Here is a 16,460-nt window from a genome sequence, read left to right as displayed (position 1 = left end):
GAATCGTCAACCTAACTCTAGATCTGACATATTACCAATGTCCATGTGGATTAGGTTCCTAGCCTTCAGTACTGCTTCTTGTTCTTTTATTTTTTTTGTGGTGAGTTTTTCTGCTTTGTCATTTTGTCCAGATAATAATATATGAAGGAGTGAATAGAATGCTAGAAGGGTGGCAAAGACCCCAGGAAAATGTGCTTTAACCAAATCAGAAGAGACCCCAAATTATGGGGGTGAGAAAGGGGGTAAAAAGAAGTTCAGAAAAGAAAAAAAAAAAAAAAAAGAAAACAAATAAAGAAAAAATATAAATACAAAAATATAAAATATATATTACATATATATATATTTGTTTATTAATTTATTTATTTATTTATGACTGGTGACTAGAAAAGGGTCACCCACTTAATTTTAGGAGTATTTTGGTCTCTTCAAAGAAACTACCTCCCAAAGTTTTAAAGAATGAAAAACATATATAAGGGTAAACACAATGAAAGGGTGGAATAAGACTATAAAGATGATTTTTTTTTTCCTAAAAATAGAGTTGATAAGTTGGTTGGGAGAATAAAGAAAAAGAAAGTGGAGATAATTTGCTTGGGCTGGAGACTGGAAAAATCACAGTGTTAGATTAGCATGTATTTGATTGATTAGAAGAAGTTGTACCCCAAATTTTTTAGCAGAAAAAAACCCTATGATTATATAAAAAATAAAATTAGATACAATGAAGGATAAAATATAGGAATAAAGTTTCAAAAAGTTTTTTTTTAAATGAAAGGTATTATTAAGATAAACTAGTTTAAAAAAAGGTTAATAAAGGAAAGGGTAAAAGTTAAAAGTTTAGCAGAAGGAAAAAAATACAAAAAGCAAGGAGGACATGGGGAGTTAGAGAGAAGGGGGTTGGGGTAAATTGGAAGGGGAGGTGAATTATGAGAGACTATGGACTCTGAAAAACAATCTGAGGGGTTTGAAGTGGCAGGGGGTGGGAGGTCGGGGTACCAGGTGGTGGGTATTATAGAGGGCACGGATTGCATGGAGCACTGGGTGTGGTGAAAAAATAATGATACTGTTATGCTGAAAATAAATAAATTTAAAAAAATTTATATAGAATTCAAAAAAAGAAAAAAAGGAAAAGGGAACCCTGTCCCACATAATGAAAATAGTTCTTTTGGGGGCTTCTTGTGGTCTTTGTTCTTTCAGTAACATTCTTTGTAATAAAATGTTATTTGTATAAAAAAAATAATAATTAATTTTGTAAGACTAAAGAATCATAGGGAGTAAGCCATGCATTCCATCCTTTGCTTTCTTCTCCTCTGGAATTCTGCTGTTTTTCTTGGTAACTGAACTTGGTCTTGGCTGGATTTCTTGTTGATCTTCTTGGGGAGGGGCCTGTTGTAGTGACTCTCAAGTGTCTTTGCCTGAGGCAGAATTGCATCACCCTTACCCCAGGCCAGGCTAAGTAATCTGTTCCAGTACATTTTTAGGAGCTTTTGTTCCCTGAACGCTTTCTGTAGGGTTCCAGAGGACAGGAATGAAAATGGCGGCCTCCCAATCTCCAGCGTGGAGGAGCCAAGAGCTCAGGGCCCCACTACTCAGTGCACCCTCAGAAAAAAGCACTCAGTCACTCCTGTCTCCCTGCCTCCAGTCTCTGTCTCTGGCACACAGCTCCACCTTGAGTCTCAGAACCCTGCAGATCCCTGAGCTCTTCCAGGGGAGGTCTCCCTGGATCTTGTGGGTCCCCACTTATAGAGCTGTGGCCTGTGCCATGGATTATGGTTCAAGGTAACCCCAAGTTGAGAGCTCACTCCTCAGTTCCATCTCTGTAGCTGGATTCCCTGCTCTAATACCTGCAAGCTCTGCAGCCCTTTGCACCCCCAATCCTTCTGTGACCCCATGAGACCTGAGGCCATGCTGTCCTCGCATGGGCCTCACCCCCGTTTAGCCTCTGGAGTGATGTCCCTCAGGGGTGAAGACTTTTAAAAGTTCTGATTTTGTGCCCCATTGCTCCACCACTTACCGGGACCAGCCACTCCCCCCATGGGCTATCTTCCCATCGCTTTGGAGTCACTTCTCCACAGGTTCTACCTTTCAGAAAATGGTTGATTTTCTGCTTCTAGAATTGTTGATCTTCTTCTCTTCAGTTTCCTATTGGATTTATAGGTGTTCGGAATGGTTTGATAATCTATCTAGCTGATCCTCTGCTACCTGATGTCATCTCAGCCTGTTACTTCTCCACCATCTTGACTCCTCCCCTGAACCAGGAGATTTTAAAGAATGGCTCAGGGTACCTGGATGGCTTAGTTGTTAAGTGCCTGCCTTTAGCTCAGGTCATGATCCCAGAGTCCTGGGATTGAGGCCCACATTGGGCTCCCTGCTAGTGGGTAGACTGCTTCTCACTCTCCCAATCCCCTTTCTTGTGTTCCCTCTCTCTTTGTCTGTCAAATAAATTAATAAAATTTTTAAAAAAAGAGAATAAAAGAATGGTTCTATACTGCTTTGTCAGGTATCTATCAACTTAGATAACCTCCTGCCCTCTGAGATTGGAAATAGTTATCCAATGAACAGAAGCTAAATGAACCAGCCATAGTGTCCTGGAATTACATGCTCTAGTAGTAAATGAAACTGTGTGAGTAAAGTGACTTTAATAATCTAACTCATGAAAACTGATTTGAACATTTACAACAATAAGTATAATGAAGTGGAAGAATCTCGTTAATTCCTGGAAGAGGTAGAAACATGTATTTGAGATAAAATGAGCAGTAGACAACACTCTCCCAGATTACTGGTGGGTATCAATAACAGGGTTCACATTGGGACTGCTGCCAGATTTGAGGTATTTTGAAATCTATTTGGAGAAGGTGCCAGATAGATCATTTATAGGACTCTTTTTTTTTTATTAATAGAAATAGTTTTATTTTTTCTTTTTTTTAAATTTTTTATTTTTTATAAACATATATATTTTTAAAAGATCTCAACAATGCTGTACTTTAATTAAGAGTCCTATAAATGGACTCTTAATTAAAGTACAGCATTGTTGAGATCTTTCAGAGAAAAAAATAGAGACAGCATTCTAAACCAAGAGGAAAAGGGAAAGGCTTCTTTAAAAATAATTGACAATATATTTTTTAAGGAGAGATTTGTCAGACATGTGGACAGATAAACTAAAACAATATAATCCAGAGCTTGGATAAAGACCAAATTGAAAGACAATTTCTTTTTTTTTTTTTTTTTAAGATTTTTTTTATTTATTTGACAGAACACAAGTAGGCAGAGAGGCAGGCAGAGAGAGAGGAGGAAGCAGGCTCCCTGCTGAGCAGAGAGCCCGATGTGGGACTCGATCCCAGGACCCTGAGATCATGACCTGAGCCGAAGGCAGCAGCTTAACCCACTGAGCCACCCAGGCGCCCGAAAGACAATTTCTTAAACAGATAAAGGAAAAAGCCACACCCCACATCCTGCTCAGGTGAGGGTGACCTGATTGCTTAATGGTAATTTCTGTGGCTTCTACAACACTTTGGTTAACTTGACTCTTACAAGATTTTTCCACAAGGTGGCAATCAAGCCAAGAAGTAGGCTAAATCCTGGATCCAAGTTTCACCTAGTCCTAGAGGATTCTATACTTTGTCCACCCAGATCCCTATTTACCTTGGTTCTTGGTTTTCCTTTTGCTTTGCAGGTCACTCTTCTTTCTCCTGTCTATTCTACTTTTTTCTCTCCGACTACTAAGGTCGTATGCCCTAGGTCCTCTTTTCCTTTGCTAATACACACTGCTGCAGTAAATGCATACAATCCCATAGCTTTATATGTTACCAAACTGCCTAACTATGCAACCTGACACAGAATTTTGCTAGTTCAAAGTTTTATGTACTAAAATATAGCTTTATTTGGTGTGTAAATTCCTATAGATGAATTTAAATTTTGTTTGTTTGATTTTTACTTTAATTTTTGTTAATTATATTTCAATTCCACCTTCAGTCATTGAAAAATAATTGACTCACAGGATACCTGAGTGACCCATTTGGATTAGAATCCAACTCTTGATTACAGGTCAGATCGTGATCTCGGGGTCATAAGATTAAGCCCCACATACTCCCCACTGGTGTTGGAGCCTGTTTAAGATTCTCTGTCTCTCCTTCACCCAGCATTCCCCTAATCCCCACTCATTCTCACTCTATCACACATTTTCTTTCTCTCTCTTTCTAACACAAACATGTGCATGAAAAAAAAAAAGAAAGAAAGAAAGATTGATTGATTTGACTATTGGGAAAATTATGACAGAGTTGCCACCATACTTCATTACCTGTAACTTTTAGCAATAAAGATCCTCCAATGGGGCTCCTGGGTGTCTCAGTGGGTTAAAGCCTCTGCCTTTGGCTCAAGTCATGATCCCAGGGTCCTGGGATTGAGCCCCGCACCAGTCTCTGCTGAGCAGAAAGCATGCTTTCTCCTCTCTCTGCCTGCTTCTCTGCCTACTTGTGATCTCTGCCAAATAAATAAATAAAATCTTAAAAAAAAAAAAATCCTCCAAGAAAATGCAAAATACATACCTGACAGAGAAACATGTAAAGATTCTCTTAATATGATAATTTGTGTTAAAGTTTCACAATACTTTTCTGTTTGTAAAACAGTTGTCTATCTCTCAACCTCCTACCTTCTTTGAATCTGCTGAAAATCTGTTAACTCTAGAGTTTGACCTTCCCAATGCTGGGCAACTGCACTTCTAAGAATCCCTTTGCTACTTTGATTTTTGAACTACTACACTTGCTTCCATAAAGTCTAATTCCTGGGGAATATTACACACAATATTTATCTACTAAAAATGTCAAGGTTTCTAAAAATTAGAAGTAGTGGAAATTCAGTAAGAATAAAAGACTGCTGGTTTCCTTCTGTTTCCTTCTGTTATTTCCTTCATGTCCTGCCTGGGAGGCTGGAATACACAAAAGGATAAGTTGAGGCTCAGCACTGGAAAAGTATTAAAAAAATAGAATTTCACCCAGGACATAGTAGTGAATAAAGGAATAAAGGAATGAGAGGCTGTCTGAAGGACACCAAGAGCTCAATGAGGGAGGTGCTAAAATGATTATGAATGAGATGCAAAAATTAAAAATTGGCAACAGCAAATAAGAAACTAATAGAAAACTCTAGGAAATGTTGTAAGTCAGTTTGACTACATCAGGGTAGAGAATCTTGTCAACTTAGGAATTCTTTTAAAGAACCAAGTGTTGCTTTCCATTTCTGTGGTGGAGCTACTCAGGGATACCAATGGCCACTGAATAATTTCTTGAGACTTAAAACATGATTTGCTGAAGGGAGGAAAAAATGCCTGTTAAGAAGCATGTGGCTCAGGGCACCTGGGTGCCTCAGTGGGTTAAGCTTCTGCCTTCAGCTCAGGTCATGACCTTCGGGTCCTGTGACTGAGCCCCGCATTGGGCTCTCCGCTCAGCAGAGAGCCTACTTCCCCTTTCCCCTCCTGCCTGCCTCTCTGACTACTTGTGATCTCTCTCTCCCTGTGTCAAATAAATAAATAAAATCTTTTTTAAAAAATTAAGAAGGAGCATGTGGCTCTGTTGGATGATTACACACGTGACCACTCTGTAACTGTGGTACAGGTCACTGTACAGAAACAAAAGATTAAATGGTTAACACTGATCTAGTCCTCTGCTGTGAAGCTGCTCTGGGTCTCACCCATGTGAGGTTCTTGCCCCTTGGGAACACCCTGTTATTAAAGCAGATGGATGCAAATTCACTGAGTCAGGGAATAGCTCCTCCATCAGTGGAGTTCCAGCCTCAGGGGATGAACTTTGGCTCTCTGGGCTTCCATAGCATAAGACCACTACCAAAAAGAACATTAATCTCATAATGTATCTTTTAAGAAGGTGAATGAGAGTCTTTTCTACTTCGATCTAGGAATACAATCAACTAGGGTTCAAAAAGACACCTGAATGATTTGATAAACACTCTACTTGGATAACTTGTAGCAATCATCCTTAATTACAGGGAATGTAAATCCCTTGGTAAACCAGAAAGGTTATTTCCTCCTCAGGATCATAAATGCTTAAATCTTGTGTTTTAAATCTCTCTTTGAAAGCAATACAAATCTTAGTTCTCTGAATTTGGCCAAGATGTAATAATTGGATGACTCTTCCTTCATTTATACCCCAGACAACTTGCCTCCACAGTCAGAAAAACCAAGTTAGAAAAATTGCACCTGGTTCTTGGACTCTCTGAAGGTACATCATATGATCAAATCTTCAGTTCGGTAAGATCTTGTGTTAAATAACATTATAATCTTTATTTTTATGACTTTCCATTGTTGGCCAAATGTAAAAACTTGTCTCTACAACTCACCTCAATTATTTCATTTAAATATATAATATGTAGATTTTACTTATTTATAGAATTGTAGCTTAGAACTTAATTTCAAAATATAACATTAAATGAATCAATTATATTGAATAAGTATGTACATATTTATTACTCTTAAAGTATGTGAGTAATTCATGCTCAAGAGCTGTTTGCTTTATATGTAAGCAACACTCTGTCTAAGTAAGGAAGCCTGATTTTGAACTTGATTTCTAACTTGAGTAAGATTAGATTTTTTCACTTGATCTATTTTTGTGTCTTTTTTTGCAAATTTTTAAAAACTAAATGAGGGGCGTCTGGGTGGCTCAGTGGGTTAAAGCCTCTGCCCTTGGCTCAGGTCTTAATCCCAGGGTCCTGGGATCGAGCCCCATAATGGGATGTCTGCTCAGCAGGGAGCCTGCATTCTCCATTCTCTGCCTGCTTCTCTGCCTACTTGTGATCTCCATCTGTCAAATAAATAAATAAAATCTTAAAAAAAAAAACTAAATTAATGAGTGTGTCCTTGGAATTGCAAATCAGTAAATAAACCGTAGAAATCAAGAAAATGCTCACAAGCAGCAAGAAAAGGGGTAGATGTCTTCTGCCCATTTCTTGATTGGATTATTTGTTCTTTGGGTGTTGAGTTTGCTAAGTTCTTTATAGATTCTGGACACTAGTCCTTTATCTGATATGTCGTTTGCAAATATCTTCTCCCATTCTGTCAGTTGTCTTTTGATTTTGTTAACTGTTTCCTTTGCTGTGCAAAAGCTTTTGATCTTGATGAAATCCCAGTAGTTCATTTTTTCCCTTGCTTCCCTTGCCTTTTGCGTTGTTCCTAGGAAGATGTTGCTGCGGCAGAGGTCGAAGAGGTTGCTGCCTGTGTTCTCAAGGATTTTGATGGATTCCTTTCGTACATTGAGGTCCTTCATCCATTTTGAGTCTATTTTTGTGTGTGGTGTAAGGAAATAGTCCAATTTCATTTTTCTGCATGTGGCTGTCCAATTTTCCCAGCACCATTTATTGAAAAGGCTGTCTTTTTTCCATTGGACATTCTTTCCTGCTTTGTCGAAGATTAGTTGACCATAGATTTGAGGGTCTATTTCTGGGCTCTCTATTCTGTTCCATTGATCTATGTGTCTGTTTTTGTGCCAGTACCATGCTGTCTTGATGATGACAGCTTTGTAATAGAGCTTGAAGTCCGGAATTGTGATGCCACCAACGTTGTACCCCTGGGGATAAAAATATATGTTTATAAAAATAAAAAATTTAAAAAAAAAAAAAAAAAAAGAAAAGGGGTAGAAAATATACCTGCAAAGAATTACTAGGAGATTGTCCCATGACCTTTCTTCCAATTTCAGTTCTCACTTTCCTTCCTTTTCACTCTCTCTTTTTAAACTCCCTTTCTCCATCCTTCTGCCCTCTTTCTGTCTGTCCCCTCTCTCATTCTGTGAGTATGCATCTGTGTTTCTCTATTCCTAACTGCTACTGCAGAAATTGAGGCTTACAGAGACTGTGATAATGAAGTCAGGAAGTGGACTGGCTGTGACTTAGCAGTAGGTTTGTAGTGTCTGGATCCAGCAACATCCCATGCAAACAGAAAGGCAGCTGAGGAAAGCAGTGCTAGGAGTCTGGCAGGAACTGGATGGAATGACAGTGTAATACATAAAGTGAGGGGAACAGAGAAATTAAGTTGAATAGGGTGCTCCTCATCAAGTTGAATGTTAGGTTGAAAAATTCAATGTACTATATCAATAGGGAGTCACTCCAGCTCCAAGCCATAAGACATATGGAGCATTAGATGCTGCTTAGAGCAGTAGCTTTCTCAATTTTGTTTAATATGCAATGAAGTACATCTCTAAGAAATCCCTACTCAGAGGCATAAACTATCAATGCAATTGACAGATGAATGATTGTGAATCAATGCAACTGAGAGATGAATGGTAAGACTGAGTCCTTCTGCTGTTACTTAGCTAGCAAGCCATCCTTTTACTATACCTGAGGACACTGAGGCTAGGAGTTGCCAGTTACATGCCCAGGAGCAGACCACATTAGAGACACAGTTTGGATAAAGGATACTTCTCTTTTCCTGACTCTGGATTCAGTGCTCTTTGTAATTCATAGGGTTTCTTACATGCAAAATCTCAGTTCAAGCATCAGGAGGGAAGTGATATAGTTAAGCAGTGGGAAGAAATGGCACTTCAACCATCTCCTGTGGAAGACATGCATTTTGTGTGTAGGGTGGGGTAGGAGTGAGGTTGCTAGATTTTAAGAGTAACTTCTTAGCTTTCACAGAATGGTAGTGTCCACATGTCACTTGAAGATATGCTTTATAATATTCCTAAAATACAACAGCCAGCCTCTGCCTAAAAGTTCCCAGTGGTAGCACAAGTCATGTTTTCTTGGGAGGCTTCCTCCTGGGTTACAATAAGAACTCTCTTATTGTGAAACATCACATCATCTATTCTCTTCTGTAGTGGACAAACAGAGTTGATAACTGTTTGAGCTGTGGGATCAAAAGGCCAGTCCCCATTGAGATATCACCTTACACCAGTTAGAATGGCCAAAATTAACAAAACAGGAAACAACATGTGTTGGAGAGGATGTGGAGAAAGGGGAACCCTCTTACACTGTTGGTGGGAATGCAAGTTGGTGCAGCCTCTTTGGAGAACAGTGTGGAGATTCCTCAAGAAATTAAAAATAGAACTTCCCTATGACCCTGCAATTGCACTCCTGGGTATTTACTCCAAAGATACAGATGTAGTGAAAAGAAGGGCCATCTGTACCCAATGTTTATAGCAGCAATGGCCACGGTCGCCAAACTATGGAAAGAACCAAGATGCCCTTCAAAGGATGAATGGATAAGGAAGATGTGGTCCATATACACTATGGAGTATTATGCCTCCATCAGAAAGGATGAATACCCAACTTTTGTAGCAACATGGACGGGACTGGAAGAGATTATGCTGAGTGAAATAAGTCAAGCAGAGAGAGTCAATTATCATATGGTTTCACTTATTTGTGGAGCATAACAAATATCATGGAGGACAAGGGGTGTTAGAGAGGAGAAGAGAGTTGGGGTAAATTGGAAGGGGAGGTGAATCATGAGAGACTATGGACTCCAAAAAACAATCTAAGGGGTTTGAAGTAGCGGGGGGTGGAAGGTTGGGGTACCAGGTGGTGGGTATTATAGAGCGCACGGATTGCATGGAGCACTGGGTGTGGTGAAAAAATAATGAATACTGTTTTTCTGAAAATAAATAAATTAAAAAAAAAAAGGCCAGTCCACAGCACACCAGTTTTCTAATCTTATGCAAGAGTTTTAACTTCCCAAGATCTTGATTGCTCTTCTTTACAATGGAAGTCCCAATGGTACTTAATTTCATTCGGTTGCATGAGGCTTAAGTGAGGTAATATTATATCATATTTGCCACAATGCCCAGCAACAGAGTTAGTAAACCCAAAACTTAATTGCTTAATTGGTGTTTTTTACTATATTCCAGAATCCTTTGCTCTAGTTATGGAACAGGGGAAATCAAATGAATACCTTAAGATGATTCATGGTTGAGTCAGTATGTAGGACTTGGATCTTTGCTGGACCATTCCTGTTTGTAATTTTCATCAAGGAGCAATATATCACACAGGTTCATATAATCATGAGGTTTAGGTATATTTTGATCATTTAATAGTTACAGGTAAAGAAAAAAATATATAACAAAATTGTAATGTCTGGAAAAGAGCATAGGAAGCATAACCCACTTCAGATTGTTTGGAAGATAAAACAGGACAATATATATGTTATGTGATTAGCACAGTGATTGGTATATGATAAACTCACATAGTATTTACTAGAGAAACAATGCTGACATTTGAGGACACTGATTCAGGATTTTAAAAATATGGTTCATTTTCTGGCCTCCCCAATCATGAGCTGCGCAACCTTGATTGTTTCATAAACTCTATCAAGATCTGCTCTATCCTCCAGTAAAATGAGTCAATCATGGGTAGATACAGTACCTGGAGTAAAGCAGGTGTTCAAAATGTTGGCTAATAGTAGTAGTAGTAGTAGTAGCAGCAGCAGTAGTAATAGTAGTAGTAGTAGTAAAGTGAAGAAAACTGTATTTCATATGGAAGAATCATTTAAAGAAAGAGAAGAAATGTCATGGGAGAAGTTAGCATTAATGAAGTATCTACCTGCTAAACACTTTTTGCAGCATATTATTAAGATTCAAATGTGTGTATGATGAATAAATGAATAAAAACAAATAACAACATCTATAAGATCCTGGAAATACATGAGGTCAAATCACCGCTAATTATAAATCACATGTTGCTTTTATAGGATTTCTAGCTCTCAGCTGGAACTCATATCAACTAATAAAATGGGAAATCCAAGTAATGTGACTGAATTCATTCTTTTGGGTATTGCAGAGAACCCAGAGCTGCGGAAAGTGCTTTCTGTTGTGTTCCTAATCATGTATGTGTCCACAGTTTTGGGAAACCTACTCATTGTGGTAACTGTGATCACAAGTCAGCGTCTGAGATCACCAATGTATTTTTTCCTTATTTCCTTGTCCCTTTTGGACGTTACTTACTCTTCTGTTATTGCCCCCAAGATGATTGTGGATTCCCTCTCCAAGACCACTACTATCTCCTTAGAAGGCTGCCTGACCCAGCTCTTTGCAGAGCATTTCTTTGGTGGTGTGGGGATCATCATTCTCATTGTTATGGCCTATGACCGCTATGTGGCCATCTGTAAGCCCTTGTACTACACAATTATTATGAGCCCTCGGGTATGCTGCCTGTTGCTGGGAGGGGCTTGGGTGGGAGGGTTTATCCATGCAGCAATACAGCTTCTCTTCATGTATCAAATACCCTTCTGTGGCCCCAATGTCATCGACCACTTTATATGTGATTTGTTTCCCTTGTTGAAACTTGCTTGAATGGACACCCACACCCTGGGTCTCTTAGTCATCCTCAACAGTGGGGTGATGTGTGTGACCATCTTCCTTATCCTCATCACCTCCTACATGGTCATCCTCTGCTCCCTGAGGTCTTGCAGCTCTGAAGGACGGCGCAAAGCCCTCTCCACCTGTGGCTCCCATCTCACTGTAGTCATCTTGTTCTTTGTGCCATGCATTTTCCTGTATGTGCGACCTGTGGCCACTTACCCCATAGACAAAGCAATGGCTGTGTCTGATTCCATCATCACACCCATGTTGAATCCCTTGATCTATACTCTGAGGAACAATGAGGTGAAAAATGCCATGAGGAAACTGGGAAAAAGAAGGACTTTTGTAGGCAAGTGACTTCTTTATTTTCATTGTAAAATTGATCAAATGTATAATTACTTTTATATCTTTATCATTTGACTTTTGCCACTTGCCATCTCTCTAATATACCAGACATCTTGACAAAAAGACTTTTGTCTATTTATGATTGGCATCTATTAAGTTTCCATAAAGTTCTGTTGAATGATTATAGAATGCAAGAAACTTGTCCCTAGAAATAGCCTAATTCAGATGGTTGGACGAAAAAAGGAGACAGTCAATAAATATTAAAAAACAAATAACCACGAAAAGATGCTAAATTTTGTTAAATGCTTTCTCTGCATCAATTGAAAGGATCATATCATTATTGTCCATTCTTTTATTAATGTGATGTATCACATTGATTGAGTCATGGATGTTGAGTCACCTAGCTGCACAAGAGTAAACCCTACTTTGTGCTGGTGAATAATCCTTTTAACATACCATTCAATCCTATTGGGTAGTATCCTGGTGAGAATTTTAGCATCCATTCTCTGAAGGCAAGGGAAATAGAGAGGAACATGATCTATTCTGACTTCATCAAGATAAAAGCTTCTCCACAGCAAAGAAATCAAGAAAACTAAAAAGCAACCTACAGGAAAAAATATGCAGTGGAAAAAAGACAGTCTCTTCAATAAATGGTGCTGGGAAAACTGGGCAGCTATATGTAGAAGAATGAAATTCAACCATTCTCTTACACTGTACACAAAAATAAACTCAAAATGGATAAAAGACCTCAATGTGAGACAGGAATCCATCAGAATCCTAGAGGAGAACATAAGCAGTAATCTCTTCGATATCAGCCACAGCAACTTCTTTCAAGATATGTCTCCAAAGGCAAAGGAAACAAAAGCGAAAATAAACTTTTGGGACTTCATCAAAATCAAAAGCTTCTGCACAGCAAAGGAAACAGTCAAGAAAACAAAGAGGCAACCCACGGAATGGGAGAAGATATTTGCAATGACAGTACAGACAAAAGGTTGATATCCAGGATCTATAACTCAACACACACAAAACAGACTATCATATCAAAAAATGGGCAGAAGATATGGACAGACACTTCTCCAATAAAGACATACAAATGGCTATCAGACACATGAAAAAATGTTCATCATCACTAGCCATCACGGAGATTCAAATTAAAACCACATTGAGATATCACCTTACACCAGTTAAAATGGCCAAAATTAGCAAGAAAGGAAATAACATGTGTTGGAGAGGTTGTGGAGAAAGGGGAACCCTCTTTCACTGTTGGTGGGAATGCAAGTTGGTGCAGCCTCTTTGGAGAACAGTGTGGAGATTCCTCAAGAAATTAAAAATAGAACTTCTCTATGACCCTGCCATTGCACTCCTGGGTATTTACCCCAAAGATACATTGTTGTGAAAAGAAGGGCCTTCTGTACCCCAATGTTTATAGCAGCAATGGCCACGGTCGCCAAACTGTGGAAAGAGCCAAGATGCCCTTCAGTGGTTGAATGGATAAGGAAGATGTGGTCCATATACACTATGGAGTATTATGCCTCCATTAGAAAGGACAAATACCCAACTTTTGTAGCAACATGGATGGGACTGGAAGAGATTATGCTGAATGAAATAAGTCAAGCAGAGAGAGTCAATTATCATATGGTTTCACTTATTTGTGGAGCATAATAGAAAGCATGGAGGACAAGGGGAGTTAGAGAGAAGGGGGTTGGGGTAAATTGGAAAGGGAGGTGAATCATGAGAGACTATGGACTCTGAAAAACAGTCTCAGGGGTTTGAAGTGGCAGGGGGTTGGGAGGTTGGGGTACCAGGTGGTGGGTATTAAAGAGGGCACGGATTGCATGGAGCACTGGGTGTGGTGAAAAAATAATGATACTGTTGGGATGCCTGGGTGGCTCAGTTGGTTAAGCAGCTGCCTTCGGCTCAGGTCATGATCCCAGCGTCCTGGGATGGAGTCCCACATCGGGCTTCTTGCTCCGCAGGGAGCCTGCTTCTCCCTCTGACTCTGCCTTCCACTCTGTCTGCCTGTGCTCGCTCTCACTCTCTCTCTCTTACAAATAAATAAATAAAATCTTTAAAAAAAATAATAATGATACTGTTATGCTGAAAATAAATAAATTTTTAAAAAAGCAACCTACAGAATGGAAGAAGATATTTGAAAATGTTATTAGATAAAAGGCTAGTAGCCAGATCTATAAGGAACTTCTCAAACTCAACACCCAAAAAACAAACAATTCAGTCAAGAGATGGGCAGAGATATGAACCGACATTTCTCCAAAGAAGACATACAAATGGCCAACAGACACATTAAAAAATGATCCATAGCACTTGGCATCAGGTAAATGCAAATCAAAAACACAATGAGATACCACCTCACACCACTCAGAATGGCTTAAAATAACAATTCAGGAAACAACGAATGTTGGTAAGGATGCAGAGACAGGGCAACCCTCTTACACTGCTGGTGGGATGGAAGCTGGTTCAGCCACTCTGGAAAACAGTATGGAGGTTCCTCAAGAAATTAAAAATACAGCTACCCTATGACCCAAATATGTGTTACTAGGTATTTTCACCAAAGGTACAAACGTAGTGATCCAAAGCAGGACCTGCACCCCAATGTTTATAGCCACAATGTCCACAATAGCCAAACAATGAAAAGACCTGAGACATCAATCAACAGATGAATGGATAAGGAAGGTGTGGTATATATAAATAATGGAATATTACTAAGCCATCAAAACATAGAATCTTACCATTTACATCAACTTGGATGAAACTGGAGGGTATTAGGCTGAATGAAACAAGACAGAGAACAACAATTATCATATGGTTTCATCCATAAGACAAATGTAAAAACTATCACAGAAGATCAGAGGGGAAGGGAGGGAAAATGGAATGGGAAGAAATCAGAGAGGGAGACAAATCCTGAAAGACTCTTAACTATAGGAAAGAAACTGAGGATTGCTGGAGGGAAGGTGGGGGTAGGAATGGGATAACTGGGTGATGGCATTAAGGAGGGCATGTGATGTGATGAGCACAGGGAGTTACAGGCAACTGATGAATTACTGAACTCTACATCTGAAACAAGTGATGTAATATATGTGGGCTAATTGAATTTAAATAAAAACTAAATAAACAAAAGGCAGAGAGCAATCATTAGAACAACATTGGTGTAAGTGGAGGGCTCTGATTATTTTATGGAGGGTACTTCATGTTGGATAGGCAGAAGAAGATTCCATTACCAGGTACTATTTCAGCTGATTTTGAATTCTGTTGAGATTTTGTGAGGAAAAGTGCTGAAACATAGTAATCAATATATTTAATGATGATGAGCACCAATAAAAAACAAAATGTGATCAGAAGGAAACAGCCTTATGAGAATTAGTGGGGTCAATATTCTGGAAAGGGTCACTCTAAAGCAGGACTACTGTGGTATTTTCAAGGAACTGTGAAAGACCGGGAACATAATGGTCCAGGAAGAGAGTGGCAAGAAGCAAGATCAGAAATGCCCACAGGGTCAGCTTATGTAGTGCTGAGATAACCAACACTCCCTGAAACCACAAAGGGCATGAATGTTGTTAGTGTTTCTTAAAAATAACCAAGCCTCAAGGAGTCTTTATAAATGCTGACTGACACTAACTTTTGTGTTTAGGGGAGTTGGGGGAATAGGTGGAAAAGCGTTTGCAGCTAGCTTCTATTTGTCCTTTAATTTTTGATTGTAGAAGGAAATTTATAACAGCATTTGAAAATATTTGACAGTAAAATACTTCTTTTTATATTTTAAGATTTTTTTCCATGTATCAATACAGAAGAAAAAATTAATAACAATGTGATGACTTGGGTTTTTTGAAAACTCTTGGGATAATCTTTATTTTTATCACATAATATAAACACTGGATTCCTGAACTGGGAAGACCTCAAAATGAGGTCCATGTCTTTATATCTGCGTAATATGAGAGGTTTTAGAACTTGATAAAAGCCCATCAAGGGAATAGTGTGATGCTAGCTGTAGCTTCATGCTTCTCACTCTATTATTGTGAAATTTTTGTGACTGTGCCATCCTAGAATATAAGGTCAACTGCCAGTTTGATCAAATCTTTTCATAGAGGATTACATTAGTTCTCAGGTAATAGCTCGCCTCTATTTCCCATTAAATACATTTTAGCAGATAAGGCTTAGAATTTTTTTTACATATTCCGCTTTCCAACACAAACCTTAGTTTGTTGATTCCTGTTACCAAGATTTTCTGATAAACAAATTACATTGTTAAATAGAAGGGCTATTTCTGAGATGCCAAAATGGGATTTGATAAAATTTCATCCAATTACAATTAAAACAGACTAAACTAAAAGTAAAATGAGGTTCTTTGCTTTGATCAGAGGTATATTCCAGAAACCTAAAGGAATGTCACACTCAATTCCAAGAGAGATCCATTAAATTCAGGAATAAGAGAGGCCACCTTTTATAGCTGCTATCATTATATATTTTACTAAGAGTTTTAAGGCCAAGTTCTCAAACTCATATGCTTATGGATTCAAGGAAATTTAAAAAATTGAATAGAGCCAAAACTACACAAAGACATTTAAGAAAAAAATTTAAGACATTTGTTCCCTGTAGAAAGGGAATAAATCTTGTCCGTTTTAAGAGTCTGCAAAGACTAATCTCTGGTGTGTTGTTGCCTTATGAGGAGCATATATCCGAATCTGTCCCATATTCAGATTTTCAGGAGAAATCAGGCATTCATATTTTATGTAAGTCTTAATGACTTCAATATAATGATAACTGATTATGTTTATAAAACTTTGTGTTCAACGATTATTGGATTAAACAAATTTACAG

General features: G+C 38.6%; 1 protein-coding gene across 1 annotated transcript; it reads left to right on the top strand.

Moving 5' to 3' along the window:
• The first annotated feature begins 10,712 nt into the window (after positions 1–10,712).
• Positions 10,713–11,639, top strand: LOC101683386 (olfactory receptor 4C6-like). Its single transcript, XM_013050700.1, is given in 1 exon segment — positions 10,713–11,639. A coding segment is annotated over 1 exon segment (927 nt).
• Positions 11,640–16,460: the final 4,821 nt, after the last annotated feature.

This window comes from Mustela putorius, unplaced genomic scaffold (assembly GCF_011764305.1).
Source record: "Mustela putorius furo isolate JIRA1106 unplaced genomic scaffold, ASM1176430v1.1 tig00000127_pilon_pilon_pilon, whole genome shotgun sequence".
Classification (NCBI taxonomy): domain Eukaryota; kingdom Metazoa; phylum Chordata; class Mammalia; order Carnivora; family Mustelidae; genus Mustela; species Mustela putorius.
The sequence above is the reverse complement of the archived record's forward strand: the minus strand, read 5'-3'. Positions and strand labels throughout refer to the sequence as shown.